Source organism: Opisthocomus hoazin, chromosome 22 (assembly GCF_030867145.1).
Source record: "Opisthocomus hoazin isolate bOpiHoa1 chromosome 22, bOpiHoa1.hap1, whole genome shotgun sequence".
NCBI classification, from domain to species: Eukaryota; Metazoa; Chordata; class Aves; order Opisthocomiformes; family Opisthocomidae; genus Opisthocomus; species Opisthocomus hoazin.
The window spans coordinates 4,174,590-4,196,381 of NC_134435.1; the positions used below are offsets into that span (position 1 = coordinate 4,174,590).

General features: G+C 45.6%; 3 protein-coding genes across 4 annotated transcripts; all 3 read right to left on the minus strand.

Annotated features, from left to right (window-relative positions):
* Positions 1 to 1,284: 1,284 nt before the first annotated feature.
* Positions 1,285 to 5,970, minus strand: LOC104326905 (myeloid protein 1). Its single transcript, XM_075441523.1, has 7 exons — positions 5,925 to 5,970; positions 5,249 to 5,381; positions 4,200 to 4,351; positions 3,507 to 3,677; positions 2,637 to 2,751; positions 1,915 to 2,066; positions 1,285 to 1,475 (listed from the first exon to the last, which is right to left on the minus strand). Exons 1-7 carry the CDS (start codon positions 5,968 to 5,970, stop codon positions 1,285 to 1,287), a joined length of 960 nt encoding a protein of 319 aa, XP_075297638.1.
* Positions 5,971 to 11,902: 5,932 nt separating this feature from the next.
* Positions 11,903 to 14,878, minus strand: LOC142363945 (leukocyte cell-derived chemotaxin-2-like). The gene is made up of 4 exons (XM_075441623.1): positions 14,833 to 14,878; positions 13,418 to 13,553; positions 12,591 to 12,736; positions 11,903 to 12,069 (listed from the first exon to the last, which is right to left on the minus strand). Exons 1-4 carry the CDS (start codon positions 14,876 to 14,878, stop codon positions 11,903 to 11,905), a joined length of 495 nt encoding a protein of 164 aa, XP_075297738.1.
* Positions 14,879 to 17,872: 2,994 nt separating this feature from the next.
* LOC142363938 (leukocyte cell-derived chemotaxin-2-like) lies at positions 17,873 to 20,426 on the minus strand. 2 transcript variants are annotated; one of them, XM_075441525.1, is made up of 4 exons: positions 20,378 to 20,426; positions 18,862 to 18,958; positions 18,575 to 18,720; positions 17,873 to 18,039 (listed from the first exon to the last, which is right to left on the minus strand). In XM_075441525.1, exons 1-4 carry the CDS (start codon positions 20,424 to 20,426, stop codon positions 17,873 to 17,875), a joined length of 459 nt encoding a protein of 152 aa, XP_075297640.1. The 2 variants fall into 2 exon arrangements, with proteins under 2 accessions (XP_075297640.1, XP_075297639.1); XM_075441524.1 differs by having other exon boundaries at positions 20,375 to 20,426.
* Between the last annotated feature and the right edge of the window lie 1,366 nt (positions 20,427 to 21,792).

Below are 21,792 nucleotides of genomic sequence, written 5' to 3' on the forward strand. Positions count from 1 at the left end.
TAGAAAAATGGGCCTGCATTTATTAATGTTGTGAACTTTGATGCGATGATTTTTTTGTTCACTGATCTTAGCAAGTAAGACCCATTGATACTTGATTTTGTAACTAAACGCCAACAGAATTGATTACGTGAGTCTGTGAAATTCTGATTCTTCACTGGTAGTGTGGGAAGCCAATTCTAACTGAAAGGTAACCTCTGACATCATGTTAGTGTTGAATTCTATAGTTTCAGTGTTGGATTTGTTTAGTGTCATGTGTTGGTGCTAAGGTACGTGCATTGCGCTTTGGGGAGGAGTGTCACAACACTGCTGCGTGCAAAGCAGTGTTGGTTCTTTTCCCTCTTTAGCAGGCGGTCCTGAAGCACTGCAGTGGTGGAGGTTTGGCGCTTGGCGAGAACCTGCAGATAGCTGCCTGCTGCCTTTGCTGCCTGCCGTCCCTTCAGCAGCCTGTGCTTCAGAGCGCTGCCTTGTCCCAGCAAAGGCAAGTTTTGTCTATTTTACTGCTTTTCCTAGTTTCACTGCCCTGCAAAGGCTTTCTAAAACCCTGTCTCTGGAGTGTATAACACAATGATAGTTTGTTGGAGTAACTAAAACCCTTGAAATGAAGTACAGAACTTACACCTGATCTTTTAAGGAGGTTTGTAGGGTCTCTAAATAGTCCCGAGTGACAGTGAGCAGCTCACAGTAGTGTGCCTTCCCTGCCACATGAGGGGGTGAGGTAGTTTTCATGCTCGCTGACTTTTCAGACTCCTTAAGAAAGCTTGTAATTAGTCATTGCTAATTTCACGATACTTTTGTAAAGGCAAATTCTAACAGACAGCTCAAACCTTTTTTCCGTGTGTGGAGTCCCTTTTGCCATCCAGTAGAGTCACTGGTTCTGGCATGACAACTCAAAGCAGCATCTTTATGCCTTGTGGAGTGCTTCAACAAATTTCCTTCTGCTTTTGCTTAGTTCAGGGGCCTTCAAAATCTAAAGTAACCTTGTTTGCCAAGGTGTAGCAAAGTTTGTCAGGTAGCCTAAGATGCAATGTTCACAACAATTAGGGCTACTTAAACAGTCCCTAAATAGTATCTGGAGTGTATATTAATGTTAGAACCTTGCAGTATTATCTAAGGCCCAAAGTACTGAAGTGGTAGAATTATAAACTGTTGTTGTGCATATTGTATAACTCTTAATTCTGTGAAATACAGTTTTTTTCATTTCTTCATTGAGGCTGTCCGCATGAGAATAAAAAATAACTTTTGGATGCTGAGATGAATTTATTTGGAATTTACTGCATTCCCATTTCACTCTCTTTGCCATTTCCCCTTTTCAAGATTGCTAGTAGGATCTGAGCGATCGCAGTTCTCCACGTGAATATGAGATGTGATCCCAGGAAACACTCTTTGCATTGGCAGCATTCTCCCGAGGACTTGTCCCTTAGAAATTGTACCACTGTATCTGATGGGATGGATGCAGACTAGTTTCACACAGAAGCCTGGTGAAAGCAAGAGGAGGAAAAACATCAGATGACTGGTGAAGCATTTGTTCATCTGTACTGTTTCAGAAATAGCAACATTTTCTGTCATGTCCTTTCCACTGAGAGAGCAATAGTGGAAATACCAAAATAGCAAAGACACTGTGGTCATAAAAAATAAACATAGTGGTTGGAGTTGTTGGCTTGGTGGAGGGGGGAAAGATGGGAGTCGGGGAGAAGGTGAGAATTACTGCTTTACTAAAAGAGAAGGGCTCAAAGGCATTCTACTGAACTCAATTATTCGCATTCTAACATAGGAGCAAGAAGTTCTGCATGTAAATGGACAGAAGATGCAGTGTTTCACAGCATGTACCTTGCTTAACTACTTGGTTAGCTGTGAGGTAATACATCTTCTGTGACCTCAAGACAAAGAAATATTAAATGAAAAATAGCTATTTACCTGATCCCCTGATTTGGACTCCATCATCAATGGCATTTCCATTGTGGAAGATTTTAATGGGTCCGGAGAGCTGGCCAGAAAAGGGAGCGTACACGGTTGCTCCATCACTGCAGATGACATCCACACCCCTGTGCTTTCCTTTACCATTTTGTCTAAACACAAATATGTAATTAGAGAAGTCTCTTGTCAGGCCTAACATTACACAGAGAGAGATCAGTTGGCATGCTACAGGATCTGGAAATGGGTTGTTTGTACTGAGATAGCGTTGACATATTTGGCTGGCTGAAGAACCTGTAAAGTTTTTTGGTGTAGATAATGGAATGCCGTGTAGGGCTGATGATCTGGTAGAGTTGCAGTTCTGCAAAATGGAGGAAAAAAGCGCCTTTCTTCCAAGCCTTTAAATATAACTGTGGAGTCACAGAAATGTTGCTTGGCAGGTACCTGTGGAGGACATCAAGTCCAACCTTCCACTTGAGTCAAGACTATTCCCAACACCAGGTCAGGTCTGGCACAGCTCAGTCAGAGTCACAAAAACCTCCAAGCGCAGAAGTTTTATGAACAATATGGGCAACCTGTTCTGGTGCTGCATTACCCCTGTAGTGAAAATGTTGCCTTATGTCCAACCTAAACCTTCAAAGCTGTAATTCTTAAATGGCTTAAACAGGTCAACTCTATTTCAGTGGAGTAGCAACAAAACCCTACGTGTTCCACTTTTACGGTACCTTGGAGCTCCGTAGTATCCGCAGCCATATCTATCACAGCCTCTTATCTCGTTTGTAGGATTCCCGGAGCACAGTGTTGCCCAGCGGCTGTCTTGTTGTGGGAATGGTGGAACAACTTTGAAATACAGAAACATAGCACAACATTATTAACTTTTAGGTTCTGTTTTAAGCATTGTGTGCTTGTAACTATTGTGTTTTAGTTAGGTAGGAGCATACTGGAATTACATCCCAGCATGTAGTTGGATGTCTCCTCCATAAAATGTCATCCTTTAGGAAATGTAAATAGAATGTACACCTATGACTGGATTGTAATGCTTCTAGATTAGGGTTATCTCATATAATGAACATGCTTTAAAGACACAAATTCAACGAGAGTATCATGGTTCCTAGGGTGTAATCTGAGGGTAGGAAAAGACCCAGTTTTGTTTCTTACTCTATGCCCAGGCTGAGGGGACTGGACTCTTCAAGTCTTCTCCCTTACTGCTAATGTAGTATTTGTATTTGCAAGGAATCATCCTAAAGTCTGCTCAGACACAATACTGAAATCATTGCTAGTAGTTAAAAAGGTATAAACAGAAGAGATGTCTGATTCAGTTTGTTGCTGAGACTTGATACTGCTGTGTCATGGGGAGGCGAGAAATACAACTTGATAAGCTGATATATTCTCCTTGCTGTAAATCTGTCTGCAGTCTTCTTATGCTGTATTTATAATGTGTATTTTTGTTCTTTCAGATGTTGCTTTCAGGGAAAACCGAAGACAGAGGGAACTATTGCTATTTGATGTTGTTGTCCTTACTTGAAATTAATTAGTAATGTAATTTTCATTCATTATGCTACTTATTCTGAGTTTTGGGTTTGTTTTTTTTTTACCAGGTGTAAGTTGTTGAGTAGGATCAGAGTGGTCACAGTTCTCAACATGGATGTGAGAGATAATGCCAGGAAATACTTTTTGCATTGGTAGCATCCTTCCCAGTTGTTGCCCTCGCTGGATTTGGCCGTGGTATCGGATGGGGTGAATACAGACAAGCTTTACACAGTAACCTGGAAGAGACGGAGGAGGAAGCGAGGTCAGGAAACATCAGCTGCATCTGTTCTTGCAGTGAGCAAGAAACCTTCCATGCTAGTCTTACTGGAGACGGTAATGATGAAGCAGAAATGTAGTCAAGGTACCAACAGTCCTGAAATGAAAATTACTTAGATTGCTATGGAAAAAGAGGAAAAGAGGGAGTTGGAAAATAGGGACAGGAAAACATCCTCTCAGCAAAATTGAGGGTGTATTTCTGATACCTTATGTTTACTGTTTCCTTTTTTTTTGATTTGGGATTGTTTGTTTTCCTGCAACCTGTTCCTCTCCCAGAAAAGCAGAGGCAAAGGAATGCATCCTGCTGGTGTCGATTTCCGATATTTCTGAGCAGCAGTCTAGTTGTGTTTCAATGTAGGAACTAGAGAGGGTGTAAGATTAATCAACACTTTGCTTGAATTGAAGAACCACAGAAACCTTACTCAAGTAAATAAAATGATGACTGGTGCATGCCTCACAACATCTCTGCTGTTGCTACTTGCCTGATCCGGTGATTTGGACTCCATCATCAATGGCGTTTCCATTATGAAAGATTCGAATGGGTCCAGAGAGCTGGCCGCTGAAAGGAGCGTACACTGTCGCTCCGTCAGCACAGATGACATCTACACCTGTGTGCTTTCCTTTACCACTGTGTCTGAAAACATAAATGCATAATTACAGAACTGTCAGGCTTAACTTATGTAGAGATAGGTCAATTAACACGGTACAATATCTGAAGCTTGTCCAACAAAATTTTTGCATCTGCAATGAAATTGGAGAAAATAGTGGCTTCAGCCCACCTTTTAGTATTGCAAAATGTTTGTATTACTCTGACCCTCTTCAAAGAGGGATGAGATTTCAAATTTTAAGTATATTTTTATTTTCGCAAGTTCATGGGATATTTCAAACTCTTATAAAAAAGTACCTACTCTTCTATCCCAAAATACATCTTTGCCGGTATGAAATAGAATCCTGTGTTTGGCATTTTCTCTGTAGAAATTCGGAAGTTGCATGATGAGGAGGAAGGCTTCTCATAGAGCTTGGGGAGAGGAAATGAGAGGAAAACGCAGGGAAGGTAGGAGTTTTTCTACGTATAAAAACTTTGCATGGAAATATAACCTGATCTGTTATGAGGTGCTTGCTTAAAGACAATGATGCTGGCAGACCTTTAGCTTGTGTAAATTAATGTAATTAGCTGCCTGTAAGCTGTTGTTGAATGTTAGTTAAATGTCTGGTGCATATAAGCAACAAGAATGAATGACGCAAATCCTTGAAATACTTCCCATTTCCTTTACTATTCTGGCTGCTAATTCGTGTAGTGGTCTCACTCCTTCACCCATGCATCACTTAGTAGCGGGGGTATCACTGCAATTCAGTGAGATTGCTGGTTAAAGTCCCCCAAAATGAGTAAGAAGTCCTGCAGACAACAGTCTTCTCTCATTCTAAGTGTCCACTGTGGTTAAACTCTACTCCTTCTCCCGTGTGACCATTTTATTTAGGAAAGCAACAGCAAACCCCACTGCTCCGGACTCCCCATGCCCCACTGCGTTACCTGTCGGCACCGAAATGGCCACAGCCGTATCTGTCACAGCCCCGGATTTTGTTGGTGGGATTCCCATTGCAGATCTGTGCCCAGTGTCTGTGTTGTTGTTGGGGCGGGTGTGCGTCCAGCTGGTTGGCAAAAACTTCACGTGCAAAAGAGGAAAATGGGCAAAATTCAACCGTGCTGTCAGTACAGTACAGCAGGAAGTGTTAAGGTGCAAAATAGGGTATTGAAAGTGGAAGAGAATACTCTTCTGACACAGAAGAGAGGTTTCTTCCTTATATAGTGTAGAGAATGCCTCATGGGTGTTTACAATTTCAGAAACTGTAGGTAAAAGAACATTGTACAACCTGTTCTATGGATTTGATCTCTTTTTCTAGAGGTCTGATTTTAAGACGCATACACTAAAAGCAAAGCAAAGCTAGGACTATTTCTATATTAGTTTGTGAAATAAGTCAAACTATTTTCACTTTCTTCATGAAACCTCTAAGCGTTTCAATATACGGCTCTAAATGCACACCCCATTCCATCTTTTATAATAGCCATCACTGTGCACATTACCATAATTCTTTATAAAACTACACTAACAAAACTTAGCATTATTTGTTGGAGCACATGTCAAGAATTCATTAGCATCTGCCTAAAAACAGTCAAGACGACGTGCAATGTAGCCATCCCAACTCACCAGTGGACACCAAGGTGACCAGAGCGACCAGACTGAGAGCTGACATCTTGTGGCTGCTTCACCGGTGTTCTTTGATGGAATCAAAGACGTCGAGCAGTAGCTGCCTAGGGTATTTATGTGTTTTTGAAAGCCCTGGTCTGTTCCCTTGGCCAACCAGTTCTGAGCAAAGTATTACAGCTCTGGGTGGACGGTGTTGCCATATTAGGTGCTGAGGTTGTCTACAAACTCTTCAACTGTTGTTAGAGCTGGTTGGGAAAGATGGATAAAATCGTTGGTCTCTTAGCACACAGGAACGGATGGAAAGGAGCAATCCCACATTTCAGGAAGCTCTGGTTGAACCGTTTCTTAAGACCTTTTCTTCCCTCTCCTGAAGCAAGGGCACACTTAGGCCAAAAGTGTCGGGTAGCAAGAATGTGGTCCAGAGGATGGAGTTGGAGGGAACAGGTGGGCAAAACTCTGCAGTGTAGGTGACGGCCGTGTCCTTCCCTGGTCGTTCCAGTGCTTCCCTCCTCCCCAGGTGGACGTGCCCGTGAGAGCAGAGTGACAGAGAACAGAGGAAGGTACAATGCTTGGGGTAGCATGAGCTTCACTTAGGCTGAGAAGTGTGGATGCTTTTGCAAGGAGGCTTGTTTTTTCCCCCGTTCATTTGAAATGTTCACCCAGTCTGTATTTAAATCCATGAAGTCTTTTCACCAAACCCCTAATTTTTGTTGACAAAATTCTTATTAAAACATTTTGTGACACAAACAGTTGTAAACCGCAGTTGCATGCCACAGTTGACATGGAATGAAGAACAAGTAGGTTTTATAATCGTTCACTTGGTCCCTGCTCAGTGCCAGTTATTGTACCATTAAGCAGGCTGGTTGGGGTCTCTTGTAGTTGTTCTTTCTGTTGAGTTTTTCTGTACTACTTACAGAAAAGACTTAGATTTTCTTTGTGGGCATTTCTTAGTTGATGTGAAATTAAAATGAGTCCTGGAGAAAGCCATCTGACATGCCAAGTTAAGGAAGCTCTGGCAGTCCTGCAGGTTTTCTTCGGAGGAGGAACAGATGTGTCTGTGCCACCCTTCTGACTTTGCAAAGAGCATCTGCACACTGCATTTTCTGGAAATCTCCACGGAACAAGCAGCTGGAGACAAATTTTTCAGTATGGGTGGCATGTTTTAGTGAAAATACCGTAGCAGAGAGATAGTAATGTATTTCCAAGCTTGATGAGCTTCATACTAGCTGCAAGAAACTTTTTTCCTACTGGAATCAAAACCATTTCAAAATAAAGACTTCATCTGGGTGATGTCTGGCCCTTCCCAGCTGTGGGATCTCCAGCAGGGTTTCTGCAATACTGGTTTCTCTACACCAGCGTTTATCCCTGGGATACTCCTGACTGCTGCTTCGCACTAGTAGTGTTTTCAATATCTCTTTATACAAATTTTACCTGGGGCAGACCTGCCTTGAAATCTAATGATTTTTATAGACCTTTGTGAACTGTCATGCTCCTAATTTTACCAGGGAAGGAATTGCAGCACCTCAGTCCACTCCATGGAGTCTTGCGAAGGAAAGGCTGGGTGTAAAGCCAGCCAGGCTGGTAGGCCTGAAGTAGGGAAGGACAACAGTTACAGGTGCACCGACACTGAAGAAGCTTTTCTCCAGTCCTCCTCTGCAGTCTGGTATTTTGTGAAATGGCTCTAAGTTAGCCGTTCTTAGTGACTTTTTTTCATCTCTTTTGTGTTACAGAGCTGACTGCAAATTTCTTGTAGCTGTGTGCATTCCTGTGTTGGGCAACGGAGATGTTAATAGAACAGTTGGTAGGTGCGGTTGCGAAAGACGCGAACGGGCCGCTTGGCACACTCTAACCGAAGGATATGGAACAGCCGGCGGCGTTGCAGAGCCCCGGGAGCCGCGGCTGCAGCATTTCCTTCCCCGTGGTGGGGAGTGGGCGAGGAGATGGAGAGGGGCCAGCGTGCAGCGCTGCGAGGAGCACAGCGAGAGCAGGGCGGGTGGCTTGGGGAGTGCTGACTTCTTGCTCTTGTGTGAGTTCCCTGACTTGCCCCTTTCATGTCAGTAGTGTCTTCCCTGGCTGTGTAAGTCCCACCGAGGTCTTCTCATGGACTGAGCCAGAGGGCAGCGGGCAATGGGCAGTGTTGGGGCTGATAGCAACAGGCAGTGAATGAGCTGAGCGTGATGGTGTCCAGGAGAAATCCCTGTCTTGCTGTTTAGCCTTTCCAAAGCTACTGTGACTCTGCTGTGTACATGATGTCACGTGTCAGGAGGGTCCACTGGCACTTGCCAGAGCTTTTGGATAGATGGTACCTGCCACACGTGTGTCCGTAAACCTTGCAATCGTTAGACTGTTCCCTCTTAATGTATTAATTATCTTAACATTATATCTAAATGAGAAAATGATAGAATGATAGAAGAAGTTTTTTGGATGAAAAAAAGCCAGAAAACTGAGAGACACATCTGGGTATTGGTGGTGGAGCCTTTGAGCAGCAACATTGGAAAAAGACAGGGCCAAACCCTGTGCCTGGGCAAATCCAACCCCCAGCCAAGGCCCATGGTTTTCTTCCAGCTGTGCTGCCTTCCTCTGCTTGTTGCCCACAAGTGAGGGCTGGTTTCTCCATCATTGCCATTACTCACGTTTCAACTCAATGGGATTCAACCAACGTTCAAAACCTGATGATCTGGTCCTTAAAGCCCTTCCTCTTTGCAACCTCTGTGGGGCTGCAGCCCCCAGGGCATTGGACAAATAAGAGGAGCACATCTTATTTCTTGGTAATGCTATAGTATTATAATTGTAGGTTTTCCAGGTTTGTTAGCAGGCAAGTGAAAAGGTAAATCATCTTCCTAGTTGTATTTTACAGAACAGTTGGCTTTGTCCTTCTTGGCTAGCCCAGTGTGTTCAGCATGGGAACAAGTCAATGCTGAGCACTCACCTCCCAGCTGATCTGTGTACAATATGTTATTACAGAATCTTAAAAGCTGTTTCTCTGGAAAATAAATAACATATTTTGTGCTCATCATTAAAAATTAAATTGTGATTTAAAAATCAACTGTCGAAGAATTTAGTTGTGCAATTAGCAGCACAGGCTTTCATGGTGAAAATCAGACTGGCACAATGTAAAATAAATTGCACCCGCTGTCCATTCAGGCTTCTGGTCAGTTGATGAAGCTGAGATAGGAGGAATTTTGCCACAAAGATTAGTGAAGCTTTGTGTACGCGGCTTTTACTGCAGTGTCGCCGGGACATCAGCAGGTTGCGCTCGCTGATCAGCCAAAAGGCAGGGTTGAGCATGTCACGGTAAGCAGCTAGCAGGCTGCAGGAGATGTGAGCATGCTGCCTTTCTTCTTAGCTCAGTATGAGCTGAAGCTGTGCTGGTGCACAATTCTGGTTGAAGACTCCATCTCAGATTTATTTTGCCGTTTTAATATAGTTGCTAAGCCAGAGTTAGGCAGGTTTGGATGGGGAGGAGGGAGGAAAACAAAATAAATTCTTTTTGCAACCGATGTCCTGTCCTGTGGGGAGGACAAAGCTCTGGCTGAACCCTCCAAAAGTCCTTTAATGCTTGTCGAAATAGAAGGGAACGGTGCAGATTTGGTTTGCAGCCTTAGGCAGATGGGACTTTTGCAGTTTGTGATTCCAGCTTATCTCTCTGGGAAGAAAAAAAGCACTTCTGCATGACCCGAGTTTGCCAGCTCTTTCCTGAAAAGCCTAGTTGCCCCCTTTACTTCCCCCAGCACCCTTTCCCCTCACCTTGAATATTTCGAGAACCATGTATTTTACCAGCCCTTTATCTCCTTCCCAGAGTCAGCTACAAATTGTACTTGCCCTTCTTCTACAGCCACTTAGTTTTTTACTAGACTGAAAAGATAAAGCTGGATTTACTCAGAGTGTTTGCACCAACTGCTCTGTAACCTAGAACAGAAAGTGGTATTTGCTTTTTCTCCTCTTCTGCTAGGTGACAGCCCCAGCTAAACCTACAAGTTTTAGCATTTGCTCTCTACCTCTCTCAGGCACCTGCAGGAGCATCCTCATCCCTGTACCAAAGCACTGCACCTCACCACACTGCCAGAAAAACTCAGATTAAAAAATAGGTGGCTGAAGAGGTTTGTGAAACCAGTCTGTGGAGACAGACCAGAAAAGTGTCATTAATGCACAGGTGAAAACGAGACTTGCGGAGGAGCAAACCTGGTGAGCTGGGAGCAGCTCCGTCCCAAGCTGGGGGACCACGAGTCCCTGGGAGCGAGCCCCGCTGCAGGGTCCCCTGGGCTGCAGGAGGGCAGGATGCCATGCTGAGGGCAGGGAGAAGGCAGACTTGGGTCTCCCAGTGCTGGTCTGCCGTTCACGTCCCTCCCAGGGCCCTGGTCATACCCGTGTGCTCTGCTTTAGAAAGGAGGCAAGGCGATTTCTGGTCCCTGTTAACAGGTTCCTGATGCATACAACAGCTGAGGGAGGGGGAAGGAGACAAATGTGACCCAGGGAAGAGCTTAGCTGTCTTTGCTAGGGAAAAAAAGTGTTGGATCATGTTTTCTTTGCCATACAAAGACTAAAAGCAAGTGAAAATGTTAATTTTGCGATAGAGTGTATTAAGGCTGGAGGCTCGGTGCCCTGCTCAGTCAGCAAGGTCGGCTCAGTGTTTCGTTAGGCTTTGCACAGAGAAGTGGGGGCTTGATTGGGACTTTCCCTGTTCAAATATGAGAAGTTGATAACTGGGTTAAGAACTGGGATTTTAACCAAGTGAAACTTAGGTGGAAGTGTTTCTTTTCTGCAGGCAAACACCTTCATGACAAAAATTAAAAAAAGGTGGTCAATACTGGAAAACCCTGGGGACTTTTGCTGAGATGTTTCTGCTTTCAGGTTAAGGAAGAGGTTTTTTCACAGAAAACTCAGTTGTCTTGACTCACCATCAGTGTTGGGTTGTAGTCTGCCTCTGTGGGTTTGGGCTGTATATTTGTATGGACGTGCTGATGTTTCATTTATAGCACAGTTAAGTGGTTCTTGGGGAAGGTGAATGGGACACGGGAGGTTAAGTGCTTTACACAGATGTAGCAAATACGTTTTTGTAGTTTCTTAGAAAAGACAAATCTGCTGTCAGGACATACACAGCTCCCACGGAAGCAGCTTCCCTGCTTACTCCAAGCTGCAGTTGCGTTAGAAAATGCGTGAGCCTGCAGCCCTTGTAGAGCACTTTAGCCCTTGAGCCTCCCAGTAGCATGTTGGTAGCCTTGGCCTGAAAAGCCCTGTCCTGCTAACAAGAGCTTGTTGTCCCGGGAAAGTCTTTACCTGATTTATTAATGGAAAGAAACGCCTCACTTGGACAGAAAGAAACCTGGGTGTGCCAAGGCAACCCTGAAGCAGGAGTCTGGGGAACAGGAATGAGTTACTTCATTAATGTTGTTTTATTGTTTTTCTGATGAGCCCCAGGAAAGATTTGGATTTCAGCTTTATATAGGTTTTTTCTCCCCAGCTGCATTAAAAATGCCAAACCCAGCCCAAACTCTGTGACAGCACCAAAGAAATTCAAAGCAATTTGTAGTGAAGCAGCCCTTTAATAATGGGATTTTCCATATGCAAGCACAAGTGAAATTTCTGGCTCACTGAAGAAATCTTCGTGTTTGTCTGCAAAGAGAGCAGAGCAGTCCAAGACGAGTGAGCTGGAGCAGGGCTCGCTGCGGTGCTGCTGAGCACCGAGGATCCCGCGCCTGCCAGCCACTCGTCCGTTCCCCACCGCGTCGGCCTTCACCTACCAGCGCAGTGAGGAGCACGATACGACAGCGGCTATGAAGCACGTGTTGTGCCTTACTCTGAGGCTGCTGCTGTTCGGATAACCACCAGCGTTCTGTTCGTGGACACTTTTTGGTGGCACAGCTATGTGAGGCTCAGTGGCTTCCACTTTATACTAGAGTGACTACCTATGCCCAAGCAATTTAGTGAATACACAAGTGTGGGGCTGAAGGCTTTGCCCCGCGTGCGCAGCCTCCCGTTTACAGATTGCGCGTAGGATCTGTTAAGTCACAGTTCTGGATGTGGACATGGGACGTAATTCCCCGGTAGACCCTTTGCATGGGCAGCAGGACGCCGATTTTCTCTCCCCTCTTGACGGGGCCGCTGTACTTGACGGGTTTGATGTAAAACATCTTAATGCAGAATCCTGTTAACAGGGGAGAGAGAAGAGGGGGAAACTGTTGCTCCTCTGCAGTGGTTTAAAAGCCTGGCAGTGTCAGAATGTTCAGTAGCAAAATACAAATGACAGCAAAATGAGAAGGGATTCAGCAGCAGCAGAAGTTATGGGAAAAGCTGTGATGCTTCTACAGCATCCAGAGGAGAGAAACGAACGTGGAAGAGGATGGGGAAGGGGATTAAGGTGGGTGCAACTGCAGGAGCAAGGCAGAGGCTTGTCCTTTAATTGTCCAAAATGTGCAAAGGGACCAGCTTCATCCTTTGATTTTTATTTTTTTTTTAATCTAGGTGAAATGCTGTAATCCTTTCAATCCATTTTCCTGCATGAACAGGACCTGGATGTTGAAGTTACAGTTGTCCCTCAGATCCACGTGCAAGCGCACTGCGGTTCCGGTTGGGTTCACGGTTTTTGGCTCAGTTTACAGCTCTATAAACGAATCAGAGCACTTTGCAGTCAGGCTTTGCAAGACGCACGTGTTTCAGCTCCGGTACCTGATCCTGAAAGCTGGAGTCCGTTGTCGATGGCGTTGCCGTTGCCGTAGGGTCTGGCTTGTTTGTCGATCTTCCCCGTGAAGGGCGCGTACACCACCGAGCCGTCCTGGCACACCACGTCCACTCCCTTGTGCTTCCTTGATCCTCTGAAGAAGCAAAGCAAGGCAGGTTAGCCTGCGTCGGTGCGCCCTGCCAGCTAGAAACCCTCCTCTCTCCCATTTTATCGTGCTTATTTCTATTTAAGAAAGTTTCAAGTGCAGCCATCCCCCATCATCACAGCCCAGGACCTGGGGTCGTTGTGTCTGCCGCAGCCTTGGGAGTCACAGCCTCTGATTTTGTTTGCAGATTGACTTCAGCAGATTTTTGCCAAAAAGCTGTTTTCAGAGAAATATAACCTGTTCTGTTATGAGGTGCTTGCTTAAAGACAATGATGCTGGCAGACCTTTAGCTCGTGTAAATTAATGTAATTAGCTGCCTGTAAGCTGTTGTTGAATGTTAGTTAAATGTCTGGTGTATATAAGCAACAAGAATGAATGACGCAAATCCTTGAAATACTTCCCATTTCCTTTACTATTCTGGCTGCTAATTCGTGTAGTGGTCTCACTCATTCACCCATGCGTCACTTAGTAGCGGGGGTATCACTGCAATTCAGTGAGATTGCTGGTTAAAGTCCCCCAAAATGAGTAAGAGGTCCCGCAGACAGCAATCTTACTCGTTGTAGTTGTCAGCTCTCCTTAATCTCTACTCTTTCTCTGGTGTGACCATTTTATTTAGGAAAGCAACAGCAAACCCCACTGCTCCAGACTCCCCATGCCCCACTGCGTTACCTGCCAGCGCCGAAATGGCCACAGCCGTATCTGTCGCAGCCCCGGATTTTGTTGGTGGGATTCCCGCTGCAGATCTGTGCCCAGTGTCCTTGTTGTTGTTGCAGAGGCAGGTGTGCGTCCAGCTGATTGGCAAAAACTTCACGTGCAAAAGAGGAAAATGGGCAAAATTCAACCATGCTGTCAGTACAGTACAGCAGGAAATGTTAAGGTGCAAAATAGGGTATTGAAAGTGGAAGAGAATACTCTTCTGACGCAGAAGAGAGGTTTCTTCCTTATATAGTGTAGAGAATGCCTCATGGGTGTTTATAATTTCAGAAACTGTAGGTAAAAGAACATTGTACAACCTGTTCTATGGATTTGATCTCTTTTTCTAGAGGTCTGATTTTAAGATGCATACACTAAAAGCAAAGCAAAGAGGTTTCTTCCTTATGTACTGTGGACAATGCCTCATGAGTGTTTATAGGAGGTCTCATGTTAAGATGCATACACTAAAAAGTGAAGCAAAGCTAGGTCTACTTTTGTATTAGTTTGTGAAGTAAGTCAAACTGTGTCCTGGTTTTGACTGGATTAGACTTCATTCTCTTACCAGTAGCTGCTGTGTTTTGGATTTAGTATGAGGGGAATGTTGATAACACTGCTGGTTTTAGTTGTTGCTAAGAAATCAAGGACTTTTTCCAGTTTCCCATGTTTGGCTAAGAGCGGATATGCAGGAACTGGGAGGCAGTGCAGCCAGGCGGCTCACCTAGGCTGGCCAACAGAAATATTCCATACCATGGGCATCATGCTCAGTTTATAGATGGGCGATGGCCGTGGGGCAGGAATCCTCTTTTGAGTCCTTTTTTTCCCAAGAGTTTGAACTTTTTCATGAGTTCTTTTCTTTTTTTTTTTTGGTAGTTGCGCAAAATTCGCAGAATCTGCATGTTCTGGGTTCTGCAATCGCTGCTCAGGGACTGGCTGCACATCATCATCGAGTATTGAGAAAATCATATTGTGTATAGTTTGCTTTCCATATCCATTATTATTATTGTTAGTAGTAGTAGTTGTAGTTCCTTATTAAACTGTATTTATCTCAACCCATGAATTTCACTTTTCATCCATTCTCCTCCCCATCACTCTGCAGGGAAAATGAGAGGGGGGAGCACACGGCTGCCTAGTGCTTAGTTGCTGGCTGCTAGGTTAAACCACAGAAACTGTTTTCACTTTCTTCATGAAACCTCTAAGCGTTTCAATATACGACTCTAAATGCACACCCCATTCCATCTTTTATAATAGCCATCACTGTGCACATTACCATAATTCTTTATAAAACTACACTAACAAAACTTCACATTATTTGTTGGAGCAAATGTCAAGAATTCATTAGCATCTGCCTAAAAACAGTCAAGACGATGTGCAATGTAGCCATCCCAACTCACCAGTGGACACCAAGGTGACCAGAGCGACCAGACTGAGAGCTGACATCTTGTGGCTGCTTCACCGGTGTTCTTTGATGGAATCAAAGACGTCGAGCAGTAGCTGCCTAGGGTATTTATGTGTTTTTGAAAGCCCTGGTCTGTTGCCTTGGCCAACCAGTTCTGAGCAAAGTATTACAGCTCTGGGTGGACGGTGTTGCCATATTAGGTGCTGAGGTTGTCTACAAACTCTTCAACTGTTGTTAGAGCTGGTTGGGAAAGATGGATAAAATCGTTGGTCTCTTAGCACACAGGAACGGATGGAAAGGAGCAATCCCACATTTCAGGAAGCTCTGGTTGAACCGTTTCTTAAGACCTTTTCTTCCCTCTCCTGAAGCAAGGGCACACTTAGGCCAAAAGTTGGGAAGCAAGAATGTGGTCCAGAGGATGGAGTTGGAGGGAACAGGTGGGCAAAACTGCAGTGTAGGTGACGGCCGTGTCCTTCCCTGGTCGTTCCAGTGCTTCCCTCCTCCCCAGGTGGACGTGCCCGTGAGAGCAGAGTGACAGAGAACAGAGGAAGGTGCAATGCTTGGGGTAGCATGAGCTTCACTTAGGCTGAGAAGTGTGGATGCTTTTGCAAGGAGGCTTGTTTTTTCCCCCGTTCATTTGAAATGTTCACCCAGTCTGTATTTAAATCCATGAAGTCTTTTCACCAAACCCCTAATTTTTGTTGACAAAATTCTTATTAAAACATTTTGTGACACAAACAGTTGTAAACCGCAGTTGCATGGCACAGTTGACATGGAATGAAGAACAAGTAAGTTTTATAATCGTTCACTTGGTCCCTGCTCAGTGCCAGTTATTGTACCATTAAGCAGGCTGGTTGGGGTCTCTTGTAGTTGTTCTTTCTGTTGAGTTTTTCTGTACTACTTACAGAAAAGACTTAGATTTTCTTTATGAGCCTTTCTTAGTTGATGTGAAATTAAAATGAGTCCTGCAGCTTTCACACAAACTATCTGACATTCCAAGTTAAGGAAGCTCTGGCAGTCCTGCAGGTTTTCTTCAGAGGAGGAACAGATGTGTCTGTGCCACCCTTCTGGTTTGCAAAGAGCATCTGCACACTGCATTTTCTGGAAATCTCCACGGAACGAGCAGCTGGAGACAGATTTTTTGCTTGTGGTTCCAAGCTTTTTTACAGCCAATGTTTAACCCCCAAACAATCTTTTAGCCCTCCCTGGGGTTATTACAAATGGCTTTGCTGATTTTACCCCTGCGGCTTTCCCCCTCGTCATACCAGAAAGAAAAAACTGCTTGCACACTCGTAGCCACTGAATGAATGTTTCTGCAAATGCTATGTCCCCTCAGTCTAGTTTTGATGGAGCTTTTGGCTGGAATTTTCTCAAGATAATGGAGCCCAGGTTTGCAAACGAGGCAAGGTGCTGGTAAGAGCTCCCAGTGGTTATTCAGGGTCTGGGGACACTGCTCACCCCTTGTGTGACCCTTGCTAGAAACTGTTATAGGTGCACCGACACTGAAGAAGCTTTACTCCGAGTCCTCCTTTGCAGTCTGGTATTTTGTAAAATGGCTCTAAGTTACCTGTTCTTAGCAACTTTTTTCCATCTCTTTTGTGTTACAGAGCTGACTGCAAATTGCTCATCGCTATGTGCATATTTCTGTTTTGTCCTTAAGACATCTTAACAGCATTGTACCTGGCTCTGTTCTTTCTAAAACATGTCAAGATGCCATTTGCTACAATAATATCTCTAATGCACTTCTGGTAAAGGACATTTAATGAAACAGTTTTCAAGCGTATGATCTAGCTGTTGAGATTTCTCCGTGTGTTCCCCATCTTTCTTGGGTGAGCTGGAGGGTGCAGAGCTCTTCCTTTGGGCCTGAGGAAGCTCTGACCCAAAGTTGGTGGGATTCCTGTGTTGGGCTACGGAGATGTTAATAGAACAGTTGGTAGGTGCGGTTGCGAAAGACGCGAACGGGCCGCTTGGCACACTCTAACCGAAGGATATGGAACAGCCACCGGCGTTGCAGAGCCCCGGGAGCCGCGGCTGCAGCATTTCCTTCCCCGTGGTGGGGAGCGGGCGAGGAGATGGAGAGGGGCCAGCGTGCAGCACTGCGAGGAGCACAGCGAGAGCAGGGCGGGTGGCTTGGGGAGTGCTGACTTCTTGCTCTTGTGTGAGTTCCCTGATTTGCCCCTTTCATGTCAGTAGTGTCTTCCCTGGCTGTGTAAGTCCCACCGAGGTCTTCTCATGGGCTGAGCCAGAGGGCAGCGGGCAATGGGCAGTGTTGGGGCTGCTGCCAACAGGCAGTGAATGAGCTGAGCGTGATGGTGTCCAGGAGAAATCCCTGTCTTGCTGTTTAGCCTTTCCAAAGCTACTGTGACTCTGCTGTGTACGTGATGTCACGTGTCAGGAGGGTCCACTGGCACTTGCCAGAGCCTTTGGATAGATGGTACCTGCCATGCATGTGTCCGTAAACCTTGCAATCATTAGAATAGTATGGGTTTCAGCTTTGTATGGGTTTTTTTCTCCCCAGCTGCACTAAAAGTGCCAAACCCAGCCCAAACTCTGTGACAGCACCAAAGAAATTCAAAGCAGTTTGTAGTGAAGCAGCCCTTTAATAATGGGATTTTCCATATGCAAGGACAAGTGAAATTTCTGGCTCACTGAAGAAATCTTCGTGTTTGTCTGCAAAGAGAGCAGAGCAGTCCAAGACGAGTGAGCTGGAGCAGGGCTCGCTGCGGTGCTGCTGAGCACCGAGGATCCCGCGCCTGCCAGCCACTCGTCCGTTCCCCACCGCGTCGGCCTTCACCTACCAGCGCAGTGAGGAGCACGATACGATAGCGGCTATGAAGCACGTGTTGTGCCTTACTCTGAGGCTGCTGCTGTTCGGATAACCACCAGCGTTCTGTTCGTGGACACTTTTTGGTGGCACAGCTATGTGAGGCTCAGTGGCTTCCACTTTATACTAGAGTGACTACCTATGCCCAAGCAATTTAGTGAATACACAAGTGCGGGGCTGAAGGCTTTGCCCCGCGTGCGCAGCCTCCCGTTTACAGATTGCGCGTAGGATCTGTTAAGTCACAGTTCTGGATGTGGACATGGGACATAATTCCCCGGTAGACCCTTTGCATGGGCAGCAGGACGCCGATTTTCTCTCCCCTCTTGACGGGGCCGCTGTACTTGACGGGTTTGATGTAAAACATCTTAATGCAGAATCCTGTTAACAGGGGAGAGAGGAGAGGGGGAAACTGTTGCTCCTCTGCAGTGGTTTAAAAGCCTGGCAGTGTCAGAATGTTCAGTAGCAAAATACAAATGACAGCAAAATGAGAAGGGATTCAGCAGCAGCAGAAGTTACGGGTAAAGCTGTGATGCTTCTACAGCATCCAGAGGAGAGAATGGGAAAAGAGAGAAACGAACGTGGAAGAGGGTGGGGAAGGGGATTAAGGTGGGTGAAACTGCAGGAGCAAGGCAGAGGCTGATCCTTTAATTGTCCAAAATGTGCAAAGAGACCAGCTTCATCCTTTGATTTTTTTTTTTTTTTAATCTAGGTGAAATGCTGTAATCCTTTCAATCCATTTTCCTGCATGAACAGGACCTGGATGTTGAAGTTACAGTTGTCCCTCGGATCCACGTGCAAGCGCACTGCGGTTCCGGTTGGGTTCACGGTTTTTGGCTCAGTTTACAGCTCTATAAACGAATCAGAGCACTTTGCAGTCAGGCTTTGCAAGACGCACGTGTTTCAGCTCCGGTACCTGATCCTGAAAGCTGGAGTCCGTTGTCGATGGCGTTGCCGTTGCCGTAGGGCCTGGCTTGTTTGTCGATCTTGCCCGTGAAGGGCGCGTACACCACCGAGCCGTCCTGGCACACCACGTCCACTCCCCTGTGCTGCTTCGATCCTCTGAAGAAGCAAAGCAAGGCAGGTTAGCCTGCGTCGGTGCGCCCTGCCAGCTAGAAACCCTCCTCTCTCCCATTTTATCGTGCTTATTTCTATTTAAGAAAGTTTCAAGTGCAGCCATCCCCCATCATCCCAGCCCAGGACCTGGGGTCATTGTATCCACCGCAGCCCTGGGAGTCACAGCCTCTGATTTTGTTTGCAGGTTGACTTGAGCAGATTTTTGCCCATTGTGCTGAAGCAGCTAGAAGAGAACAAAAGAGAAGAACAGAAGATGAGACCTACAAGCTAGAACAGGGATTTCCCCGCCTGTGTTGTTTAATCAATATTAAGGCCCCTTTGCACTTTGCCGTAACCATGGATCAGGCTTCAGGGAAATAGAAAGTTGTTCGCCTTTTAATGCAAGTTAATTTTAGGGATGCAATAAAACAGCATTTTTTTTGTTTTCTACTTTGTCCAATGACGTTTGATGGTACTTAAAGCAGCAACTTCAAAGCAAAAATGCGGAACAAATAGACCTGGAGGGGACATCACGGAGTGAGCCATTCCTCTCCCATCGCCCCAGGCAGATGTGCTATGCTGCATTCACAGGGCAGGCGTTGGGCTGGAGCTCTGGGGTGTCTCTGCCTGGAAGGTGACCTCAGCCACCCAGGATCTTCGGATGCTGAACTCTAACTGTAAAAAACAAGGCTGAGAGACCCACCAAGTCCATTCCTGTTCCCTAATGTGGGATCCAGTCACAAACACAAGCTGTCCTCTACCTCTTATTAATTGTTTTTCTATCTCCCGGTGTTTCTATATCACTGTTTCAAAGCAGAAGTCAGTAGGGTAACATCCTCCCATGTTTTTATTCCAGACTCCAGCTATCGTCACCCACAGTCAAACCCTCGCTGATCCTACAGCCCCAGCGTGGACAGAGGGAAGACATTTACAGGGGAGAAGGGGGGAAGGGCAACCCCTGACTTGGTACCTCCTACGACCCTCTAACAGCCCTGCTATCCCCACCAAAACTACTGGGGTTTCCCATGGGATGCTCCAGCAAGAATGGGACTGATCGAGCAAGAAGGAGCAAGTTGAGGTTTCTTCACGTGTGGGAGCAGCTCGGCAGGCACCAGCCCGATGGGCGCTGGGAGCACACGCAGGGGAAATGATGTGCTGGCACTGAAGGTCTGGTGGTAAAAGGGTGCAGGAAATCTCTAACGCCTTCCTCAAGCAAAGCAACCCTTTGTTCTAGGTAGTCTTCATTTATTTTGATGTATTCTGTATTCTTTGTGAAATCAAAGGTGATGACATTAAACACAGAAACATCTCTGGGAACACTCTGTGCTCAGCAGGCCGAACTTTAAATCAAAGGCTTTTAAGAAAACATGCATGCTGTTAGTAATTGATATGCCTCAGCTGTGTCTTTCTTATTCAATCAACACTATTACTCCAACAAAATTTTGCCACAATGCTTTACCATATCTAAGAAGAATTTTTCCGTGGAGGTCTCTATGCAACGGCAGAGTGGTTATATTCAAAAGGAAAAAATGGCAGGGAACAAATCAGTTGCTAAATCTGTACAGATACACTTCATTAAAAAAAAAAAAAGGAAAAAGAAGAGAAAGAAAAAGAAGGCAAGTTATAATGAGCAAGGTTTACCAAAATTCAGCTAACTCACCACTGGAGATCGCAATCGCGAGGACGACTGCTGTGACTCCGTGCATTTTCATGTGCCTTGAGAGCTCTGCTTTCAAAGTGAAAGGTCTAAAATACTTTGCTTTCTATTTATACATCCCAACAGAGGCTGTATCCAAATTTTTCCAGCCAATCAGAAAATGTACGTGGCCTCAGTTCTTTCGCTTGCGGACTCAGGCCAGCAGCGAGAACTGACAGCAGCCCTCGAGGTGTGCCATCAGCCTGGCTAATTGGCGCTGCAGAGGCTCCGACCTATTTAGCAATAGCGGCTACATGGGTTGGTTTGCTTTTGTTTACAAAGGAACCATGAATATTAAATCCAAATTTTAAGGACAATTTGTAACTTTTTCTTCATTCCTGCCTATTGCACAATCCTGAAGTTTAACAAGATAACTTGGGCAGAGAAAGGGAAAAGAGTTCAAATGAACTTAAAAAAATATCTGGGCAGACAGATACCTTGCCCTCCCACCATGGCTGTTGCTTCATGGAGCAGGAGTTCAGCCAGGTGGGCACAGCTCTGTACCATGCATCACACCCAAGCTCATGCTGGAAAAATTGGATTAGGCAACCTGTGAAATGAGACCTTTGTACCCCATTTTTATTAGCCAACTTCATTAATGCATCCCAGATACTGTCATGTTGCTGATGATGAGCCGTGAACGTTAACAGTGGGAGAGACACATGTTTACAATCTTTTCTGAGCTCGAATGGAAAATGCTATAAACCCTGTAATATTGTGGCTGGGCAAAATTACAGGAAATTGAAGAAGAAGAGAACACTGGAGCACGAACGAGGCCACCTCGAGTGTTGTTTCTGGGAGGGGAGGGAACGCAGTGCCCTGGTTTACAGCCAGGAGCTGGAAGTTGTTTGTCTTCTCGGCTCTTCATCCACCCGGTCTGTGCCACTGGGACCCACTGCTTGTTTTGTTTCCCTGTGCAATAAAACCCGAGAGCCCAAGGTAGGTACAGCTTTGGGTCACGGCTCTCAGCTAGGATGCTGTGCCCTTGCCGTCCCTCTTGTGGCACCAGATGGGTGAAGACCGGCCTTACATCCCGAAACCGAACCAAGAGCAGTTCTGCTGCACAGGATTCAAACCCATCTTTGCCAGAGATGGAAACGTGTGCTGCCGATGGATGCTGCTCCACAGAAGCTGTATTTCGTGGGCAAAGAAGGTGACCCCGTCAGGATGTTAGCTCCAGAGAGCCCACCGCGAACCAGCAAGACAAGGGGGAGAGACATGCCGGTCCTGCCACACGAGGGGTTTTAAACCTGCCACTGCCTTCCTACACCCCACACTCCCTTTTGAATCCCTGCGGGATTTTTTTCTCCAGAAGAAACACTCCTGGTTTACTGTTTTCCTGCTCCTCAGATTTTATATGTAGAGAGGGGAAAAATCTATTT

Bases quoted from the DNA above. Each gene is read 5' to 3' on its own strand.
- LOC142363945 (XM_075441623.1), bottom strand. From the start codon at position 14,878: ATGTCAGCTCTCAGTCTGGTCGCTCTGGTCACCTTGGTGTCCACTG. The intron at 13,554-14,832 runs GTGAGTTGGGAT...TTGCACGTGAAG, and splicing joins GGTCACCTTGGTGTCCACTG to TTTTTGCCAATCAGCTGGAC. The intron at 12,737-13,417 runs GTAACGCAGTGG...TTGCTTCTTCAG, and splicing joins GGCCATTTCGGCGCTGGCAG to AGGATCAAGGAAGCACAAGG.
- LOC142363938 (XM_075441524.1), bottom strand. From the start codon at position 20,426: ATGAAAATGCACGGAGTCACAGCAGTCGTCCTCGCGATTGCGATCTCC. The intron at 18,959-20,374 runs GTGAGTTAGCTG...GTTCTCTTCTAG, and splicing joins CGCGATTGCGATCTCCAGTG to CTGCTTCAGCACAATGGGCA. The intron at 18,721-18,861 runs GTCCTGGGCTGG...TTGCTTCTTCAG, and splicing joins GGTGGATACAATGACCCCAG to AGGATCGAAGCAGCACAGGG.
- LOC104326905 (XM_075441523.1), bottom strand. From the start codon at position 5,970: ATGTCAGCTCTCAGTCTGGTCGCTCTGGTCACCTTGGTGTCCACTG. The intron at 5,382-5,924 runs GTGAGTTGGGAT...TTGCACGTGAAG, and splicing joins GGTCACCTTGGTGTCCACTG to TTTTTGCCAACCAGCTGGAC. The intron at 1,476-1,914 runs GTAAATAGCTAT...TGCTTTCACCAG, and splicing joins AGTCCAAATCAGGGGATCAG to GCTTCTGTGTGAAACTAGTC.